We start from the raw sequence: 22,436 nt of genomic DNA, 5'->3' as shown, positions 1-22,436 counted from the left end.
GTAACCAGACTTAAATCCGATTGAGAACCTCTGGTGGGACTTAAAGAAAGCAGTTGCAGCTCGCAAGCCTAAGAATGTGACTGAACTGGAGGCTTTAGCCCACGAAGAATGGGCTAAGATACCCGTAGATCGCTGCAAGACACTTGTGTCAAGCTATGCTTCACGTTTAAAAGCTGTTATAACTGGAAAAGGATGTTGTACTAAGTACTAAGAATGAATGTCAATTGTGCCCTATAAAAATGTTTTATAACGTAGGATATATTAAACTTTTTGAGTGTGTGTGTTTTTGTTTTTATGAGAGAAACTTTAGGTGCAAAGTGAAAAACAAACAAATGTTAATTTTATACAGTACCGATAGTTATTCGTATTAGTTGGATATTAAGGACATCACATTAAAAACTGTGAGTAGATGAGTGGTCTCCTCGAAATACTTAAACTCTATATTGATTTGTTTTGCAGGAGAGGATGAAAATGAGGGCAACGTGATGGTGTTAAGTTATCCACAGTATTGCCGATATCGGTCAATTCTAAAACGTATCCAGGCCAAACCTTCTTCAGTATTGGCAGACCAGTTTGTCCAGGCACTGGGCGGCATTCCCATAATCAACAAGAACACCAAGATCCTTTACTGTCGGGATACATTTGACCACCCAACTCTTATTGATAATGAAAGTGTATGCGACGAATTTGGTAAGTCAAAATGGCAACAAGCCAAAATTGTTAATTACTGTACTTTATCATTACACAATAGCATGCTTCAAACTGTCATCTTTCATGTAAAGGTGAAAAAAACTGAGCTAATCCAGTCATTTCTGTGCTTTCTCTTGTCTGAATTGAAATCCATGATGGTTGCCTTTAGTAGTGGTGCCTTTTTTCCCCTGCACATGAATTTGAAAGCAGTCTATTGATTTAAATTTGTGTGCTGGTAATTGCCCAGAATTTGCCCTTCAGTGGAATGAGCCCTTGGACCTGTTTTTCGGCACAAAATTACCTTTTCCTCATGTAAAAGACCTCTGAGTTTTTGTTTTTAATTCATATTTTTTTAAACATAGATGACTCTTAATTGGGTTTGTGTTGGGTCCTCCATGTGGTAGCTTCAGCTGTGAATTCTTAGTGGCAGGGGGAGTATGGACATGGTGCAGTAGAGGAGCTGATCCTTCCAACTAACATTGGTGATAAGCTGATGACCAGAAAAGTACAAATATTTCTGCAGAAATAAGAAAACGTTTCAGACTCGCATGTTTACTAGTAGCAATCAGTTGAAAACCTCACCACTTTTCAGGGTAATATGCTCTTTTCTAAGACTACTACTTTACTCTTTTCTAAGATTGCTACTTTACTCTTATACTTTAATGCCAGATGCCGTAATAAAGTGCTGGTCAGTCTGATTTCCATTTTATTGATCACCAAATAGCTTTTGTAGTGAACACTATAGTCTACAATAGAAGACAGATGGACACTGTAGTATTTCCCATACACCCTTTTTGTTACTTTTCACATATCACCGCATCAAGAAGTTGTGGTAAGTGGCCACAATTAAAGTCTTTAAGCAGCTTTCCACTACAGTAACAGATATGGATGCCAGCCTGTTTCTTCATATTGATAGGAGCTGAATATAGCCAATTTAGGGGATTTAAGCCGTTATTGGCTATGATCAAAATTGGATTGCCCTTTAATGAATATGACATTATATAAAAAGTGGGTGTATTTTAGAAAATGCACAAGAAAAAAATAAAATCACCATTTGTGTTATAATGATGTATTTTGGTTATATTGCCATACTTTTGAAAAATCTTTTTTTTTTAAAGCTAACATGGAGCAAAAATAAACGTATGAGATAATGAATTGTATTTGTAATACAGCTAAGAAATAGAACATTATTATCAAAGGAAAGAGTCTCGTACTTTTTTCCAGTACAGGAAAAGTAAAAAAAAACAAAAACAAATCGTAAGTTATGTATACTAAAGAGCTTCTCTGAGCTATTCGACCCAGCTTAATTGAATACATTCCTGTTTTCTTAAGCACTTAAACAACCAAGAAATAGAGACAGCTTAAGATAAAGTTTTACTGAAGGAAAGTTCAAAGGGTTATTCTGTTTTGTTGTATAGCTTAAAATACAGAGTGTGGTTTTAAAACTGCAACTGTAACACTATGATGCAATATTATACAATCAAAAATATGTAACTGAAAATAAAAATGACTCTTATTTGCTACTAATGTTCTATTAATTATCCGCACTACTCCTACAATTCATTATATCATAAGCTGGGTTTTTTACGCTTCAGGTTTGCTGTAAAGCCGCTGATGTGTAATCACTTTTTCAAAATGGCAGTTCAGCAAACTTCTTCTCAAAACATACATAAACATAGCTTAATATCAAGTAATCTTCCAGCTGCACTCTGTGCAACATTTCTACATCCAAGCCTATAGAATGATACAAATCTATACATAAGGAATAATTGAATTATTCTTAGCCGCACCTGGTTGCATGTGAAATTTATTAGCTCAGCCAACTTTCCGTACGAATTCAATTTCCACCCTTCTGTTCTGAACTTGGGAAGAAAATGTGTGGTTCATATGTATGTAATCCGTGTTTTTATCTGAATGTTCCATTTTCGCAATTTGATTTTGGCATATTGAATCCCCAGAGCTCGAGCTGGTACAACATGCCCTCGCATAGCTGAAACATGATTATATCTAGAATGCTAATTCTCAAAATAATTAGCCAAGGACTCATGTATGAATGCCAAATGATATTACAAAATCTATTTATAGAGTTCTGAATTACAACTACATTACCTGTGATTAAAATGCGATGGGCTTTTATATTGGCAAATCTCCAATGAGTTCTTTATATTGGGTTATAAAACCGTATCGTAATTTATTATTAGTATTTTAATACAGTGTATATAACTTTTTCATATTTATTATTCTCAGTTGCTTGTATGAAATGTCCACAGTTGAGAATGTCTGTTAATTGGCTTAATACTGAAGGCTCTTGCTTGTTCCAGGCGTTTTATGAAATACTGCGTGTAATCTCAATTTGTATAAATAAGGGTTTTTTTTCTTCATCTCAGTGTAATCTTTTCTATAATCATCCCATTTGGTAGTTAATATAAATTTTTGCTCACCGCAACACAATTTTGCAGCTATTTAAACACTGTACACTCTTGCCTCTTACTTGGGGTTATATAATAAGCCATTGATAAGTGGTTGGATTCTTCTGTTAAGCTTGATTTAATGAAATGGCGCTCATAGATAAATACCACTACAAATAATGAGACTCGACAGATTGGCTTTCATAATTATTGATATTTCAGTCAGTGCATTACAAAGGCATAGTTTTCTTTATCTGATGGCCTGGGTACATACTTTTTGAAAGTGGACCTGAACTTCCTCTCTACTCTTGAAGATAAGCAACAGCATAACAACCTTTAAAGGAAAACATTTCTTTGTTACAGCTGATACAAATCCTGCAATAAATCTGCGGTTTGTCTACTTCCTGCTTTCATGTAAGCAGACCTATTGTTAACATCCTGTGTTTACCTATTAGCTCTCTGCCTTGGCAGTCAGCAGACACAGCTGAGAGATCAAAATACAACTTGTGCCTAGTCACAGATGAGGGGCCATTAGACAGCCTTTGAGTGCTCTGGGTGTAGGAACTCAATGTTGCTGGTTTGTGCAGATGTTTATACAAGAATAGGGAAAATACTAGGTAGTCTGTTCTCCAAGGAGCGCGTCAAAACAGCACTGTAATTTGTTGGGGAAAATGCTATTAGAGTTTATCGGGCCTTTTAGCACTTTTATAGCTGGCTTTACATGAAAACAAAAAAATAGATTTTAAAAACAAATATATCACTTTAGGTGAATTTATATTACATTAACAAATGCAAAGCAATGATATGCCATTTTTAGACAAAAGTGTAATTGCACTTAAAGGGATACTGTAGAGGGGTTGGGGGAAGATGAGTTGAACTTACCCGGGGCTTCTAACGGTCCCCCGCAGACATCCTGTGCCCACGCAGCCACTCCCCGATGCTCTGGCCCCGCCTCCGGTTCACTTCTGGAATTTCAGACTTTAAAGTCTAAAAAACCACTGCGCCCGCGTTTCCATGTCCTCAATCCCGCTGATGTCACCAGGAGCGTACTGCGCAGACACAAACCATACTGGGCCTGCGCAGTATGCTCCTGGTGACATCAGCGGGATCGAGGACACGGCAACGCAGGCGCAGTGGTTTTCAGACTTTAAAGTCTGAAATTCCAGAAGTGAACCGGAGGCGGGGCCGGAGCATCTGTGAATGGCTGCGCGGGCACAGGATGCCTGCAGGGGACCATTAGAAGCCCTGGGTAAGTTCAACTCATTTTTCCCCGACCCCCCTACAGTATCCCTTTAAAGCGGATCCGAGATGAAAAACTAACTTTAACAAGTAACTTGTCTATATATCTTATCTAAAGTTTACACCGCAAATCTAGCTGCAAACAGCTTTAATAAAATAAGAATATTTCTTCCTGGGATACAATGACAGCAGCCATGTTGTTTGTAAACATTACACAGAAGCATGCTTATCTGCATCTTGAGCAAAAAAACCTAATCCCCCCCTCCCTCCTCCTCCCATCTGCCTCTGAAATCTCTGGCTAGTAATACCTCCCCCTCCTCCTGCCCATACTGATCTCCCATGAGCCCTTGCTACTGTCTGAAAGTGCCTTGGCTCTCTGAAAACCTGTGGGCGTGGCTTATTTAGTTTCTAGAGAATTTGAGCATTAAAACAAAAACAAAAAGTATTTGGCTTGAGGAATGCCCTTTAAACAATAGGAAAGGAACACAATTATGCAATGAGTAAAAGTTCATCTCGGATCCACTGTAAGGTAAAGTGCTTATATTGTACAAAATTAAGTTTATTTAAGACCGGTATTATAGGTAGTTATCAGAAAATGCATCTTTGTATCAGCTTCATGTAATCACCTTTCAGACTTTGCACTCTCTCATTGGCTGAGCAGAAGCCTGCACTATAAGCCAGTCAGGCTGTGCTACATTTCACATTGCTGGTAATCAAGTAGTGTAAGTTCGATTATAATAGGGGACAGCAGATAAACTGCTATACTGCTTTTTTACACTGCCCAATCAGCTGACTGAGGGAGGGACTTTGTTTAGGTGGTGTTGCTCATTTACAGATGGAGGAGATGGACAAGGGAATTGACTGATGGTGGTGCTTTAACAAATAATCCACACAGTGACACAGTGGGGGCAAAAGGCACCCAATGGTGGATAAACCTGAGTTAAAAAGAGTCAAGTGTAAAAGGAAAGAGGTGGCTTACTTCAATAGGTGATACAAAATGTAATACAAAAAGTGTTTATTTAGACAGTGGCTGGCAATGCTTTTTGTAGGCTCTTGCCCACTCATTCAGGTCACGTGAAATGCATCACCAGCCACTACAAGAGCAAAGACCACATCCAAAAGAATCAAGGTCCACCACAGTGGAGACTGTCCTAAAATCTCCACCTGCCTCATTGGAGTGTGTCACAGGAGGCCCTAGTGGTCAGACCGCAAATGGCTTTCTAAACGGTGCCAGCGCACAGATCGTGCGAACTCTGGTCGCAGTCAATGCACAGGAACCATTGGGAATTAGCCGCAGACAAACCAGAAGGGAGCCTGTGAGGTACGGTAATTACAAAATACACACTAATTCAGGGTATAACTGCCACCACCTCGGTTACCATGGGCCCGTGGAGCCCGCTGACTGCGAATAAAAACTGTTAAACACACTCTATTCTGTCTAGCCAACAACAACCAATAGTAGCGTCTCTTCAGAGACCCGGGATCAGTTCTGTGCGTGCTGAATAATAGGGTAGCTAGAACAACTGACGATGGCGTCAGTTTATTGAAAGCAATATAGATAATTAATATATACAGACAATTATTAAAATCAACAATTATTAAAACAGTAATAGCCAGTATGAAATAAAAAGGGAGAAAATACTTAGGGTTTGTGGAAATATGTCCTTTTGTGGGAAAATCATCAAGTCCTTGGTTTCAAGTTCGCAAAGTTCTTTGTTCCAGAGATAAATTCAAAGTTCAGCAAGATTTAAAATCCAAACAAAATGGAGGATGTCCTTTGTTTCAAAGCAGACAAGATGGCCGCCAACCATGTGCCCTTTGTTTCAGAGCTCAATTCAAAGTTCAGCAAGATGGCCGCCAGCCATGTGTCCTCTGGCTGGCAGCAGAATGTTCTCATATAGATGGAATTGGAGGACTGAATTGCCCGGGCAGCTCATTCACTTTTAATGGAGCTGAGTTCAGAGGCGGGCTTCCAGAGTCGGCCCCCAGGCCGGATTATGGTAATCACATCTGGGCAGGGGCTTTTGGCAGCCCCATAATCCTGACATGTTCTCTAGGCCGACCTACGCGGCTGGCACACAAATAATAATTACATATTATTGATCCCCAGAACCTACCGATTAATATGATATCAGACATGGCTATTGCAGCGGATCAGGTTTCTGTGAAGATTCATATCTCAATAACCAAATGTGCCATCACAATGAATTTCATATCAACATGATGGCCAGATTTTACCGAACAAGACTATATGAATATCATAGCTGTGCGATATACGGTTTTCGTATACCGACAGGAAATCCTACCACCCATGCTTTCTTATGGCCCGTGCTCTGTGCCGTTTAGTCTGGAGTGGAAGCAGGTTTTGAATAGCCCCCTGCTGGGATTGGCTTCCTTGCTCTCCCTGTTATGAAAAGCTCACCAAATGGAGGTAATTGAGAACAAACATCCTCCAGGACACAGGCCTGGCCCAGGCTCATTAGCATATCAAAAGAGCCATCCTGCAGTTAAGCTGGTGCTCCTACACCATCAATCCAGATTCTATCGATCTGAAGCGCAATCGATGCAGAGAATCGAGTGCGATCGCTTTTTCTTCACGGGCGGTTCCAGGACGCGTCTGCGGCCCCGCAACCGTCTGTGACAGAGTGTGTAAGGGACTACAATGGTCCTAACAGCCCCCTTACTAAGATATTAAGAAAAACAACACACAGCGAAGCCATTTTACATAGGCTGTCATTTAGTGCTCTATCTGGAGTTCAGCTTTGAGTACCATAAGTTTTATTTTATCAACTAGAACTTAATGACTTCCACATTTTTGTAATTCTTTAAGAGTGTACTTTTTGTTGTTGTTGCCATGTTACTGTGTTTGCAAAGCCTTGCATGCATTGCTGCTGTTCCTTGTCAAGAGACTACACTTGGCGGTATGTTCAATGGGTGGATTCTATTCATTGAATTCACTGGACTAGTCAGCCTGTATTGTTAGGTGCTCTATATCAGGTATATTTTCAAAACAAGATGATTTACTGTGTATTACAAACTTGTCTGACCTTTGTTCATCACAATAAAACAAGAATAGTTATTGCTGCTATTAATTGACTTCTTTTATAGTGTTGTACAAAGTAAGATGCAAACAGGAGGGGGCATAGAGCATAATGTTGACTGTAAGTTAAACAGGCAGTGTACAAAAAACATTCAGAAATAACAATACGAAATTGCGGAAGGATGCCCTGCATTGGCATTTTAGATGAAATGGAACATTAGAAGGGAGCAGTTGTTTTTTTTTTTTTTCTATGTTCTTTTTTCTGGATGTTGTCTTTACAATTGACTTCCAGACCTCATGATGCTTATGACCTCCCCTCCTAAATTCTCTAGATGCGGGATATTAAATAGTTATCTTACGCATTGGTATTGGGCTTCATCTTATCTGATGAAGTGGTCTTGTTGAAACATGCATTGGGTAGTGTTATTGCTTTCGCCTATTCCTCTTGTCTGTTTTTCATACCTGTTTGTGTATCCAAAAATTATTGGTGCATGGCAAAATGCTTACTAACAGAAATATACTTAGCATTAAGACATATGTGCTTTAATAAGTTTATTAAACATAACATTTTATATTTTTAACCACTCTCCTAATCACTCCTCCTAATCATTCACTAATAACTTTATCGCTATTTATCACACCAAAATAAAGGGCTCCTGTTGATAAAACCCAACACCTTTTATTTTCCCATTTGTCCGGGTTGTTACAACATTTAAATTCTGTCCCTAGTATAATGTATGGTGACAATACTTTGTTTAGAAATGTAAGGTGTATTTTTCAGTTGTGTTTTACTTTATACTATATCCCTAATCACAAGCCCTTATTTGCAAAAATAACAGTAATATACCCTCATTACATGCATACTAAAAAAAAAGTCCCTAAGGTAACTTAATTCTTTTTATTTTAAAATGCTGTCACTTTTTTAACTACAGGGCAGGTGGTATAATTGGTTAAGGGTTTAAAAACGAATGTAAAATTTATTTTTTTAGGTAATATAGTATATGTCTTCTAGGTATCCACACACTTTATTTCTGTGTATTGTGAACAGTGCACAGGATGTGTTGTGTGTGTGTTTACTTTTATTTTGTGAATGACCACCGGCATCTCTCTGATGTCGGTGATCATTTATTACAGGCGCTTTGATTGGCTTTTAGGACACATGTTCCCATTAACTGATCATGGACCAGTGGGATGGCAACACATGCAAGAGGGTGCATGTGCATGATCGTCAGCAGTAAAGTAAACAGCCAGAGACTCATATCTACACTCCTGATCCACAAGTGATGTTTTCAGGGCCATAGATATGTGTGGCAGAGATACAGAACTGGTTAAATTAAATTTATACTTTTTTGTTAGTTTTGTTTTTGTTTTTTTTGATCTGAGCTTAAAACATAAAGGAAGGTGGCGGGGCTAAGGAAATAACTTGTTGACTAAAATTTGTACCTCAAGGTTGTGAGTTCCTGTAACAGATTCTGAAAGGAACAGAGCTTGGTTAGTGGCAGAAGGAGTTGCCTGAACAAATGAGTATTTCTTGAAGAGGTTAGTTTATGCTTGAGTATTTTAAGGGTTGGAGAGAAACTTGTCTGTTTTAACCACTTAACCTCCTTAGCGGTATGCCTGACACTGTGTCGGGCATACCGACGGATGTCCCCAGGAGTCCTCCAGTATAATTTTAACAGATTGCATGGCTGTAATAGCTTCAGCTAGCCCTAGGCTTACTAGTAGTTGTGGCCGGCATCCCCCCCGATTACTGTTGATCCCCCCCCGATCGCTCGCTAAATACATCCCCCCCCCCCCCTGGATCCAGCGATCGTGCAGCCTCCCTGCACCTCTCCGGTCCTCTCTATGGGGAGGATCGGGTCTGCGCATGACGCCAACGTCATGACTTCATGTTCGATCCTCCCCATCGAGAAGAGCGGAGCTGTCTGGGGAGGCTGCGCCGATCGCTGGATCCAGGCTGGGTAATGTATTTAGCGGGCGATCAGGGGGATCAACCGTAATCAGGGGGAATGCTGGCCACCACTACTAGCTAGGCTAGTGCTGGTTGAAGCTATTACAGTCATGCAATCTGTTAAAATTATACTGGGGGACTCTCGGCTGCAAACCCTCCTGAGCAGTGTAACGCTCAGGAGGTTAAGGACCATAGGCTTACTCCCCCTAGTGACCAGGCAACGTTTTTACCATTCAGTGCTCTGCATCTTTAAAGGATACCCGAAGTGACGTGTGACATGAGATAGACATGGGTATGTACAGTGCCAAGCACACTAATAACTATGCTCCTTTTTTTCTTTCCCTGCCTGAAAGAGTTAAATATCAGGTATGTAAGTGGCTGACTCAGTCCCTACTCAGACAGGAAGTGACTGCAGTGTGACCCTCCCTGATAAGAAATTCCAACTATAAAACACTTTCCTAGCAGAAAATGGCTTCTGAGAGCAGGAAAGAAATAAAAAAAAAGTCAATAGTTCATAGATTTTAGCTCTGTTGTACTTCAATGAATGTGTCATTGAGCAAAAACAATAAAGCAGTAAAAACTTAAAGTAGATTTAAACATAAAACTGTGAAGTAGCTTAAAAAAAATCATTTTTAGGAGGAAGAAGATAGATACAATCGTATTTCATTTCTTTATTTTTGCCTCTGGTGTCCTTTAATAGCTCGCTGCAGAGCCATACAACTTTGCACACAAATGAATTTGCCCCCCTTTTGTTGCCACCAACAGAGCTTTCTGTTGGTGGAATCGGATTGGTGCTGCCGTTTTTAGTTTATAAATTTTATTCTTATTATGTTTCTATGAAATTTCCTTATTTTTCATTTATTTTCTTCCCTTCCCCCCCTACTGACCTCCCCTCCCAAGAGTCAATCCGCGATCACCTCTCATAGGCATCAGCCTATAAGAGGGGATCACATTGTGGGCCACTCGAGAGGACAGCTTTGTCACAAAGCTGTACCTTTACAGCGATGCGCATAGATCGCAGCCCTGTAAACAATAAAAAAAAGCGATCGCAGGCTAGCAGGCTGTTTATGGATTGGAGCTCCATAACTAAAGCGGGGATGCATGCGCATCAGCGCGCTTGATCCCGCTAATCTCCGCCCGTTGTCCTGGGGCTGCCACCTTCCCGATGCCTAGTGGCGTTAGGCGGTCGGAAAAGGGGTTAAAAGAGATTTCTAAAGGAGGAGAGTAGCTCATGAGAAGTCTTGTATAATGTGAAACAGTAGATTGGTATGGGATCTGGTAATTCGTGTGGGTATCAATTTAGGGGAGAAATTGTGGTTAGCTTTGTCGGTAACACAATCAATTCTAGATAAAAGCTTTCTAGTGAAATGAGCATGTAAAGCTAAATAAAATTGAAACCTTTAATTTTAAGATTTCCTATTTTCCTGATAATAAAAAAATGACTTTATTTTTGTGGTAAACCAAATGAATAAACACCAATATAAAAAGCAGTAAATACTCCCTTTCAGAAGTGAAAATTTATGTACAGGTTTCATTTTCTCCATTCAGGCATTGTAAAATGTCATCTTGTATGATCCATCAGCGGCTAGAAGCTCGTACATTTTTACAGTTTAATTCACAGGGAGAAAACACAAATCATCTTTGTTCATTTCCAGATTCGGTTTTACATGTTGCAACTGAAGTCTTTTCCAGTTAGGCTGTAATAATCATGTAGGAAACATATTTATGTGGTATTTACGGGTAAGGAAATCACATTTCACTGGCCTGCACAGAGATATTGCTGTTAATGGCAAAAATATTGTTTACAGTATTGTGCAATTTCTGTCTGAAGCTTTGAAATGCAAATACAAATGTCTTCCCTTTTATTTACTGGTACATTACTTAGAATGACTGTTTCTGCATACTTTAGGCATGAATAATTCCTTTCACAAAATGACTGTTTCAGAAACCACATTTGCTTCTCATTTTGTTTCTCAACACCCACTCAAAATAATTGTCTTTTCATAGTTTTTTTTCCTCCTCATATTTAAGAATGTCTGACTTTAGGTAGATCTAAGTGTTTAAAAATTACACTTTTTTTAATTTTTTTTTTTAATTTTTTTTTTCATTATTTTTTTTACATTGCTAGAGCCCCGGCATTTTCTGTGGCACTTCATAAAATACACTGAATAAATAAAAACACAGAATAATTTACTAACTGCCCCTCAGAGGAGCTTACAATCCAATTTCCCTACCATGGTCCCGGGCCAGTTTGGGGTGGGGGGACTGGTTCAGTTTTTGGAAAGTGGGATAAAACTGAAATGCTCAGAGAAAACCCACTTGACCACTTTACCCCCAGTGGTGCAGATATCTCTGTCCCTTTTTCCATCCTTTCACCCCCAGGGACGGAGATATCCGCACCTCCCGCGCTCCCGCCGCTGCCCGTGCTCCCGCTCTCATGCACGCCGCCGCCCGCTCGCCTGGAGATCAATGAAAGAGAAAAACCTTTCCCGTTCGTTGATCTAAGCCCCCGCAATGATCGGCTGCTTCTATGACAAGCAGCGATCATTGTGGAAAAAAAATAAGTTTCCCAGCCTCATAACACTTCCTGCAAGCATACTTCCTGTACCCTTGCAGGTCGCATAAACAAAAAGTTACTGTGGCTATCTTGTGGCCAAATAGTAAAACTACACCCTAAAGCATTTTTCATATACAAATGCAATAGTTTTACACTAAAAATTAACTCATTACCTCCCACACTCCCCAATTTATTTATTTTTTTGTAATAAAAAAAAATTACAATAAAAAAAATACATAAATAGTTACCTTAGAGACTGAACTTTTAAAATATTTATGTCAAGAGGTTATAACACTGTTACTTTATAAACTATGGGCTTGTAATTATGGATGGACGCAAAACTGAAAAACATGCACCTTTATTTCCAAATAAAATATTGGCGCCAAACATTGTGATAGGGACATAATTTAAACGGTTTTATATCCTGGACAAATGGGCAAATCAATTTCATAGGTTTTCATTACATTAGCATGCAATATTTAAAAACTATAATGGCCGAAAACTGAAAATTAATAATTTTTTCCCCACATTTTTTCTTATTTTCCCATTAAAACACATTTAGAATAAAATAATTCTTGTCATAATGTCCCACCTAAAGAAAGCCTAATTGGTGGCGAAAAAAAACAAGATATAGTTCATTTCATTGCGAAAAGTAATGATAAAGTTATAGACGAATGAATGAAAGGAGCTCTGAAAGGTGAAAATTGCTCTGGTGCTCAAGGGGTAAAACCCCTTAGTTGTGAAGTGGTTAAACATGACAAGGTACAAAGTTCATGCTAAATAGTATCCCAGTCAGGAACAAAGCTGGAACTCTAGAGCTATTTAGCCAAGTTATAGAACAATTGTCTCCAACATTTGATGTACCACTTCATAAACGCCTAGGCCTACCAAGTACTCCTTAGTTTAGGCAGAATTATCCCAAGTGCTCCTTGTCCACCTTGCACATATATACACCTATATGGGTGAGGTTTGTCTATATATCAATTTATCACTTTTTAATGCTAAACATTTGGTATGCTTAATTAAGTGTATTGAGCCCAAGTACCTCTTAAACCCACCAGAAGTACCCCATTAAGAAACTGCACTCTAGAGAATGTGACATCCTGTGTTGCCACTATTGAGGGCCCTTCTTTTTTGTCCAGGACACATGGTCACTAAGGATGATCAATGATATGCACATTTTTCCGAGTTTATGCAAATATATGCAGCTTGAAAATGGACCAATCAATTTAAACCTGAATTTAAATTGATTGGTCCATTTTCAAACTGTATATAATTTGTATAATAAATTTGCATATCATTGATCATCCCTAATGGTCACATGATGAGAAATTTTGATTAATTTGGCCTTTTTTTTATTTTTTAGAAAAAAATGTAATTGGAAAAAATTTGAATTGTAATTGCTTTGAATTCAGTGGGAAATGAAAAAATAGGTTCGTGAAAATCTGGTGTTTGTGAGAATTTATATTCTGGTGAAAATGTGATTTTCACAGCGGATACAATTTTGCAGGCCATCCATACATATCTTAGAATGTGGAGAATGCTGCCCTTCTGGTTGGTTTAGCATATGTCAATTTTCATTATAACGCTGTGGCGGAAATTGAAATTTTTTTTTGTGCTAAACTATTAATCTAGTTATCTATTTTTCACTAATTTAGCTGTACTATGTCTAAGCCTAACTGTGAACCCTCTAAGAGGAAATAAATCTAGAAAACCATGTTATTAAGGTGCCCTTGGCTCAAAGTAATGTCACCTGTGTTGGCCCAAATCCGTCATAGGTTACAACATATCTAGAACTGGAAGTAGCCATGTTGCATTGCTTTTTATATCTACAGTAGTTCAGAGGGTGCCAGACATGTGGGTAAAAACTGCAGTCTGCTGCTCAGGGTCAGTGCAGATGTTAGTCTTCTCTCCTACTGGCAGCGGGGAAAGCGGCACAACTTTCTGTTGATCCAGTTTTTGATAACTGTCCAGGTGATAGTCAAAGTAAGTTGTATAAACCTACCCTAGGTACTTTACAAAAAATATGCCTATTTTAGTAGTTCTAACATTGTGGTAAATTTATTGGAGTAGACAGTATGTGTCGATTGTAATAATGCTTTACGTATTTGCATTAGTGCCCATACACACATTAGAATTGCGTTGTTTGAAACAATAATGTGTGGTCCTATAGGATCACTATTGAGTGTTCACAGAAGCAGGGAGGAGTGAGAATGGTCTCGTGAAAAAGCGAGGGCGCCCTGAGAGTGCCATATGTGAGAGCAAGAAATGTGGGGCTAACTCACCTGGCTTCCACCTGCATTCTGATGCGTTCCATCGGCGATCCGTATCCAGGGCTGAAACTTCTGGGGGAATGCCTGGTGAGTCAACCCCGAACTTCCTGCTCTCACGTCCCACACTCTGCAAGGGTTCCAACTCATCTCTAGAGGAGTGTGCCGTCCTCTTCACCTATGTCCTCAAAAGGGGTATTTACAATCAAAGAGGCTGGATAGCCACACACAACTAATATTATTTCCAGCTGCACTAGGCTCCTGCTTATCCCCCCGCTTCTTACTCCATGGGACAAAAGGGCTACTCAGCTGAACAAGGTGATTATACAGGGAATGGTCTCCTATAACAATCAGGAAAAATCATTTCAGCAGACCAAAGTTTTTAAGTGATGCACTGGAATTAAGCCTACTTGAGTTACCTGTAATACGTCCATAGTGGCACACACATGCTGTGACTTGCAATCACAGGTAGACAAGCAAACTGTAGTTGTGAATGTCAACTTTTGCTTCCAATTCACCTCCAGAAAATGAAGTCAGACTTTGTTTTAGAAAAACAGGTTGTGGAATTGTTGAACCAGTTGCTTTCATGTGTAGAAAGTGTTGACAGATTAACCTTAGCTGCAGCAGAATGGAACAGGCAATGCCTGTATTATTAAAAGACTGATATTTATCCAAAGGATTTGTGAAGAGATCAGAAGAATTTAAACATTTTGAATATGCTTTGTAAGGAGCATAAAAAGGAAGCTGGCAGAATTTTAACTCTCCCCTTGCAAAGGTATGCAAATGAACCCGGGACTGCACACAGATTGTTTGTTTCAGTTTTAGGAACAAGCTTGTTACACGTTAGTTTGTTTTCACTGGAAATGGGGGAACTATGCCAATACATGTAATATAGCAATAAAATAATATGTGGGCATGTCAGTAGCTGTAATATAAAATACACAGCAAGCCCTAGCGTTATATGGTGATGAGTGAAGAGCAAAATAATAAAATTTCCACTAACCCGGGATGGGAAATTTAGTTGATCAACGCCAGTTGTCCCTTGTCAATTGTCTGTTGGTGCTCCTAGCAGCTGACCCGAACTTGTGCATAGCACACAATGAAAATGACTGCAGGAGAGCTCTGCCATGCCAGCTCTCTGTGGATAAAGCACGGAGGCTTCAGTTCCTTCTGCTGAAGTGAAACCAAGTAGGTTTTTTTATGATTGCTATAAATTGTAATGAAGACATTTCTTTTCCATAAAGGTTATCATTCTGTCCCTAATCTTGTAGAGCAGAGAGAACATTTTGAGTTTAGTTTTACTTTAAGGGCTTTGATAGGATAAATGTAATTGATCATGCTTCTACTTCTAGACTGTCTGGGTATTATTAATGTAATGAATAAAAATGGGGAAGTGGGAGGAGCCTTCAGAGAGCACGGTCAGCCCCCACGCACAGCATCTCTGCCTGCACGCCGTGTGACTGCCTGCCCCAAGACTAAGTCGCTCCCCACACAGCATCTCTGCTTGCAGGCTGCTTGACTGCCTTCTCCGCCACCATCAACAGGGGCCAGGACTCGAGGCGGATTCCTGAATTTTTAAGGCCGCTACTGGCAGCAGCCGCTATACTAATTTTTCGGGTGCATGTACATGCCTGCCTAATTTTTCTGGCTGCACTGCAGCTGCAACAAAACAAAGGCATGTACATGTGTCAATTCCCCTTCGTGATCGTTACCTTGCCGCGGTGAAGGGGCTTGCGTATCGCAATGAAGCAATGACCGCCGGCTATATGAGTGTCTCGGGGGGCACACGCAAGATAATAAGGTCATTGCTTCAATGTGGACAGACCAAATTTGATCTGCTGGACAGTCACTGTTCTGTCATTCAGCTACCTCAGCCCGGCGACCATATGGGCTTGGAAACCCCCACAGCCTGCACTCTGGCCATGGTGCGCACCAGTCCAGCACGGCCATCACTACGCAAACAGCTGTTTGTGGTGCGTTACACAGTGAGTTTGGTGTGTCAGTGTGAAGCAGTACTCTAATTACACTCCCTGATTGATGTATACACATGCAAGATGGTTTAAAGCACTTTCGGCCTGCAATTTAGCATTCAATGTGATTTCTGCCCTTAAAACGCTGATTTGCGGCAAATCCCGATTTTTACCTGGGACTTTTGGCGTCTATCCCACTCATCCATGCAAAAATTCAGATGTTAGACCCCTTGAAACATCTTTTCCATCACTTTTGTGGCCAGCATAAATTTTTCTAGTTTTCAAAGTTTGCCCCCCCCCATTGAAGTCTATTGCGGTTCACGGAAGTTCGCGCGAACCGAACTTTTTGTGGAAGTTCGCAAACCGAAAATGTAAGGTTTGGGCCATCTCTACTGCCAGGTAACTGGTATTGTTTAAAAAGAAGTTATAATGTCAGCCTCCATACAACTCTCAGTTGAGGTTTCCTTTAACATGCTTAAAAACATAGCACATGCATACCGGACTAGAATGTTATGCTATTTAAAGTGTACTGAATGAAAAAAAAAAAAAGTAAAAAAAAAAAAGGGGTTGCATTTATAATGTTGGTTCCTGAAATAATATTCTAAGAACGATAAGGAGTTACATGAGGAGTCGGTTTTATCTTTTTTTTTTCTTTTCTTTTTTTTTTCTTCTTGCATGCATTTTTAGTAGTGACTGCAGTAACAGTGCTTCTGTCCTATGATGTACCATGTATTATTAATCTCAGCTACATTTAAAAAAAAATACATATTTGCCAACTGGGTGTGATAAACCCTGAAGATGTTGCTTCCGAATTCTACAGAAGTTCCATTGAAATCCCAGTAAAAAATGTTGCCCTTGTAAACGTCCTTTTTGTCCCAGTGCCTTAGGCATCACTAGCCGTAGTTCTCACTAGATCTGTGAAATACAATATAAAGTACTGGCTGTGTTCAAATTACAAACCATCATTTGGCGAGAAGTGACTTTTAATAGAAAATTGCAAAATACAGTTTCAGTATGTCACAACTAGAGAACCATAATTCATACTCTAAAATGTCCAACTTTTATTTAGCTCTTAGCAGTGGAGTTTTTGTAACTACGCATTTAGAGACATTAAAAGCTTCAGCTAAGTGTACAGTCAGCTCTCTTAGGGATGTTGATGAAGTCATTATCTATTTAATGTAAGTCAGTGGTGTTTGTTCAACTGTTTCGGGCAAATATATCACTGGCTGGGAAAACAGTGGATTGAAGTTCATCAGGTATGTAAACCTCGCCATACACTGTACACTATAGACCTTATTTGTTGAAAAAAAAGTTAGTTTTTTTTCCTATGGGTTTTTTCAACAGGTCTGCAGAACTTTTCTTTTTATGTGTATTTTATTGTGTTTCTATATTGTGCCAACATGTTCTTCAGAGGTTTACAGAGTATGTTGTCAATTTACTAAAGTTGCACACGTACATGGATTGTGGCCCGCAATCACTCGGGTGAAAGTTCATAGGTGAGCGTCCTACAGATGCGTTGAGATTACAGCCTTGTGTCAGTATGGTGGGGACAGGAGGGTCGATGGCAGAGCGCATGATAGAATAAATTTCGGCTATGGAGCAGAGAAATGCGCTCGGTTAAGAAGACCCGGTTCTGTGCACATGCTAGATTAGGCGTGTCTCTGCTAAGAACACTTTAGCGTGTTTACTGACCTTAAAGGACACCTGAAGTAAGAGAGATATACAGTGGCTTGCAAAAGTATTCGGCCCCCTTGAAGTTTACCACATTTTGTCACATTACTGCCACAAACATGAATCAATTTTATTGGAATTCCACGTGAAAGACCAATATAAAGTGGTGTACATGTGAGAAGTGGAACGAAAATCATACATGATTCCAAACCTTTTTTAAAAATAAAGAACTGCAAAGTGAGGTGTGCATAATTATTCAGCCCCCTGAGTCAATACTTTGTAGAACCACCTTTTGCTGCAATTACATCTGCCAGTCTTTTAGGGTATGTCTCTACCAGTTTTGTACATCTAGAGACTGAAATCCTTGCCCATTCCTCTTTGCAAAACAGCTCCAGCTCAGTCAGATTGCCAACCACTCCATTGTTGCCCTGGCTTTATGTTTAGGGTCATTGTCCTACTGGAAGGTGAACCTCCGCCCCAGTCTCAAGTCTTTTGCAGACTCCAAGAGGTTTTCTTCCAAGATTACCCTGTATTTGGCTCCATCTATCTTCCCATCAACTCTGACCAGCTTCACTGTCCCTGCTGGAGTGAAGCACCCCCAGAGCATAATGCTGCCACCACCATATTTCACAGTGGGGATGGTGTGTTCAGAGTGATGTGCAGTGTTAGCTTTCCGCCACACATAGCGTTTTGCATTTTGGCCAAAAAGTTCCATTTTGTGTTCCCCACATGGCTTGTGGCAAACTGCAAACGGAACTTATGCTTTTCTGTTAACAATGGCTTTCTTCTTGCTCCTCTTCCATAAAGGCCTTTGTGCAGTGCACGACTAATAGTTGTCCTATGGACAGATTTCCCCACCTGAGCTGTAGATCTCTGCAGCTAGTCCTGAGTCACCATGGGCCTCTTAACTACATTTCTGATCAGCGCTCTCCTTGTTCGGCCTGTGAGTTTAGGTGGACAGCCTTGTCTTGGAAGGTTTACAGTTGTGCCATACTCCTTCCATTTCTAAATGATTGCTTGAACAGTGCTATGTGGGATGTTCAAGGATTTGGAAATCTCTTTGTAGCCTAAGCCTGCTTTAAATTTCTCAATAGCTTTATCCCCTGACCTGTCTGGTGTGTTCTTTGGACTTCATGGTGCTGTTGCTCCCAATATTCTCTTAGACAACCTCTGAGGTCCTCACAGAGCAGCTGTATTTGTACTGACATTAGATTACACACAGGTGCAATCTATTTAGTCATTAGCACTCATCAGGCAATGTCTATGGGCAACTGACTGCACTCAGACCAAAGGGGGCTGAATAATTACGCACTCCCCACTTTGCAGTTATTGATTTTTAAAAAATGTTTGGAATCCTGTATGATTTTTGTTCCACTTCTCACATGTACACCACTTTTGTATTGGTCTTTCACATGGAATTCCAATAAAATTGATTCAGGTTTGTGGCAGTAATGTGACAAAAAGTGGAAAACTTCAAGGGGGCCGAATACTTTTGCAAGTCACTGAGAGGCTACCATATTTATCTCCTTTTAAACCATACCAGTTGCCGGCCGTAGTTTCATGCATCAGTAGTGTTTGAATCACACACCTAAAACAAGCATGGGACTAATCCAGTCAAGCTTCAGTCAAATATCTGATCTACATGCCTATTCAGGGTCTATGGCTAAAAGTATTAGAGGCAGAGGATCAGCAGGAGAGCCAGGCGATTTGTATTGTTTAAAAGGAAATGAATATGGTAACCTCCATATCCCTCTCACTTCAGGCGTCCTTTATCTGTCCTTAAGAGGAGCTCAAAATGGAATCCCTACTATAGTCTAATGTCCCTACCAGAGGTTTAAGGCCAGTTTTTGGAGGGGAACCATTTATTTAATCAGTATGTTTTGAGATGTGGAGAGAAACTGGAGTGACCAGTGGTAACCCACAGAAATCTGAATAGAACATAAAATTGCACACTTGTGTTATGTGTGTATGCAGCTTCATGTCCCCTATAGAGCATCCTCATGTACCCAATAAAACAAATATGTCCTTGTGTTCCCAATAAAAATGAAGCTCAATTCCCCCGTAGGTGTAGCCTCATGCCCTTGTTGTAACATATGCAACTATAATGTTCCTAATATAACAAATGCAGCCTCGTGTGACCTGATACAACCAATGCAGCCTTCATGGCCTAACCTGTCCCAGCGTCCGGCACACTGCTTCCTGTCTTTCTCCCGCTGCTTGCCTCTTGAGTCCAGTGCATGTTGCATAATCGCATGTGCCGGTCTTAAGAGGAAGGAATCAGAATGGAGACAAGAAGCTAGGTGATATACCAATTCTGCTATCAATCGGGGACCCTGGGAGAAAATAAGAGTTAGGCCCGGTGCACACCAAAACCCGCTAGCAGATCCGCAAAATGCTAGCAGATTTTGAAACGCTTTTTCTTATTTTTCTGTAGCGTTTCACCTAGCATTTTGCGGTTTTGTGAAGCGTTTTTGGTGTAGTAGATTTCATATAATGTTACAGTAAAGCTGTTACTGAACAGCTTCTGTAACAAAAACGCCTGCAAAACCGCTCTGAACTGACGTTTTTCAGAGCGGTTTGCGGGTTTCCTATACTTTACATTGGAGGCAGAAACGCCTCCGCAATCCAAAATCTGCAGCAGCCCCGGGAGTATGCGTTTCTGCAAAACGCCTCCCGCTCTGGTGTGCACCAGTCCATTGAAATACATTACCCAAGCGTTTCCACATCCGCAAGCTGATCAAAAAACGCTGCCGAACCGCTCTGGTGTGCACTATGCCTCAGGGAAGATTGGACGGCCTGGAGGCAATTGCCCCTCTTGCATTAATGGAAGCACTGGCCCTGTCTCCACTCCAAGCCACAATTAGATCTACAATGGATCTAAGAGACGGTTGTGAGCATGGCTTATGCTAAGTAGCCTGTGAGAACAACTATTTTTTCATTCTTCAGTGATGCAGGATTGACTGGGAAGTAACTTTTTTTTACTTGGAAAGTTTAGTTCAACTTAATGTTACTGGCACTCTTAAAGGATTTCATTGCTCTAACTGTACAAGCTGTAAAGTGTCTGGATGAATCATAACACTTGTAATTTACAACAGGGTGTACACTATCATACTATTTATTTGCTTGTTCTGGATTGTAGCTATCAGGCCTAGTTTATGTAAATAGTTCAAGAAAGGTGTTCAAACAATGAGCTAATCAGGGTGTGCTAATAGAGGGTGTATGCGTCCTGTGCTGAGGTTAGCATGATTGGTTCAGAATGCATCACTGAGTTTTGTGTTGTATGTTTATGAAGTACATATTTTTCTTTCTTGACTGGGGTAGGTTTCACTGTATGTGCTGATTATTTTTCCGTGTAACTGCAAACCTGCTGTGTTGAACTTTCCAATATTCCGCTCCATCAGTGTTTCAGCGATGTGTGGCTATTATTGACTTGGGTTATATGTAGTAACTCATTGTGGCACAGCTAGTAATGTTAGGCTGAGTAGCCTGAGCAGTACAGATGGTCAATGGGATGCCAAGGATTCCAAAGTGCATGCAAATGTAATGCAAGTTGCTTGCAACTTGGGATTGGACCAATCGGAATAAACAGGAAGTGTTTTTGACTGTTCCGATTCCAAGTTGCATTAAATTTGCATTAAAGTGGTATGAGACTCAGCATTTCCTCTTTACAGCATAAAACCTACTACCACTAAAAACAAGTAGCAGAACAGCATCCAAACGGTTAAACGCAGCACTTTGTTCTTCAGTGGAAAGCTTCTTGCAGCTTCTGGCCGCACCCTAAGAGGTGATAACATTATCTTTTGTTTATATTCCTCTGTTGCTACAATTAGTATACAACCAGCAGCTGCTAAAACTGAACGGAACTGAGCTGAGAAGCAGAAAGAGCTGAGGAGTGATCACTAAATAGATATGATTATTTAAATACAGCAGCTATGCAATAAAATGCAATGGCAGCTTTCAGAGCAGATAAACTGTACTTTGGAAACTTGTCATTTGTAAACAGACAATATTACTTGTGCACAATCGCATGATGGCTGTAATCTGCCTGGTACTTGCAGTAAACCCCCCCTCCCGTTTTCAGTCCTTAAATATCCAAAATAACATTTGCTGGCAAGGATACCACTTGATTATTACAGGCAAAAAAAAAGTTCTATGAAAGTATGCCTCACTCCCGCTATGAACACGCATGCTGTGCATTACTGCATAGGAACCCGCCGTGCCGCACTCATTGTAAAAGCCTCATAGAAGTAGCATCGCAATGCGATGATATTGTCCATTGTGACTTGACGGAGTGGACTCCCATACACAGTACAATTAAAATGTTCGATTTTCTTGTTCGTTCAAACCAAAATGATCCAATAGAGTGAAAATCGAAAAGAATCTTTTTGTTTGTTGTTGTTGTTTTTATTGAGAAAAACTGAACGATTATTCAGTTTCGGACATGTTGAAAAAAACTGGGTAATTGTTTGTGAAATTGTATGGTAGGTTGTAGAAAATACTGTTAGATAAGCTAATTTTCTTCTTCATATTCAAACGTTTTTCTCGGATTTTAAAAAAATTGAACGTTCGTGTATGGTACCTCCAAAAAGAATTTTAAAAACTACTTTACCAAACTATTTTACCCCAAAAAATAATTGATC

The 22,436-nt window shown here is 40.0% G+C and overlaps 1 protein-coding gene across 1 annotated transcript in view; it reads left to right on the top strand.

Annotated features, from left to right (window-relative positions):
• Positions 1-22,436, top strand: part of ARID5B (AT-rich interaction domain 5B) — a 445,568-nt gene that overhangs the window by 182,022 nt on the left and 241,110 nt on the right. The window contains exon 4 of the mRNA XM_068255131.1: positions 460-690. Coding sequence (XP_068111232.1) covers positions 460-690 — 231 coding nt within the window. The remainder of the gene's footprint in view (positions 1-459; positions 691-22,436) is intronic.

The sequence above is a fragment of the Hyperolius riggenbachi genome, chromosome 10 (assembly GCF_040937935.1).
Source record: "Hyperolius riggenbachi isolate aHypRig1 chromosome 10, aHypRig1.pri, whole genome shotgun sequence".
NCBI lineage: Eukaryota > Metazoa > Chordata > Amphibia > Anura > Hyperoliidae > Hyperolius > Hyperolius riggenbachi.
The sequence above is the reverse complement of the archived record's forward strand: the minus strand, read 5'-3'. Positions and strand labels throughout refer to the sequence as shown.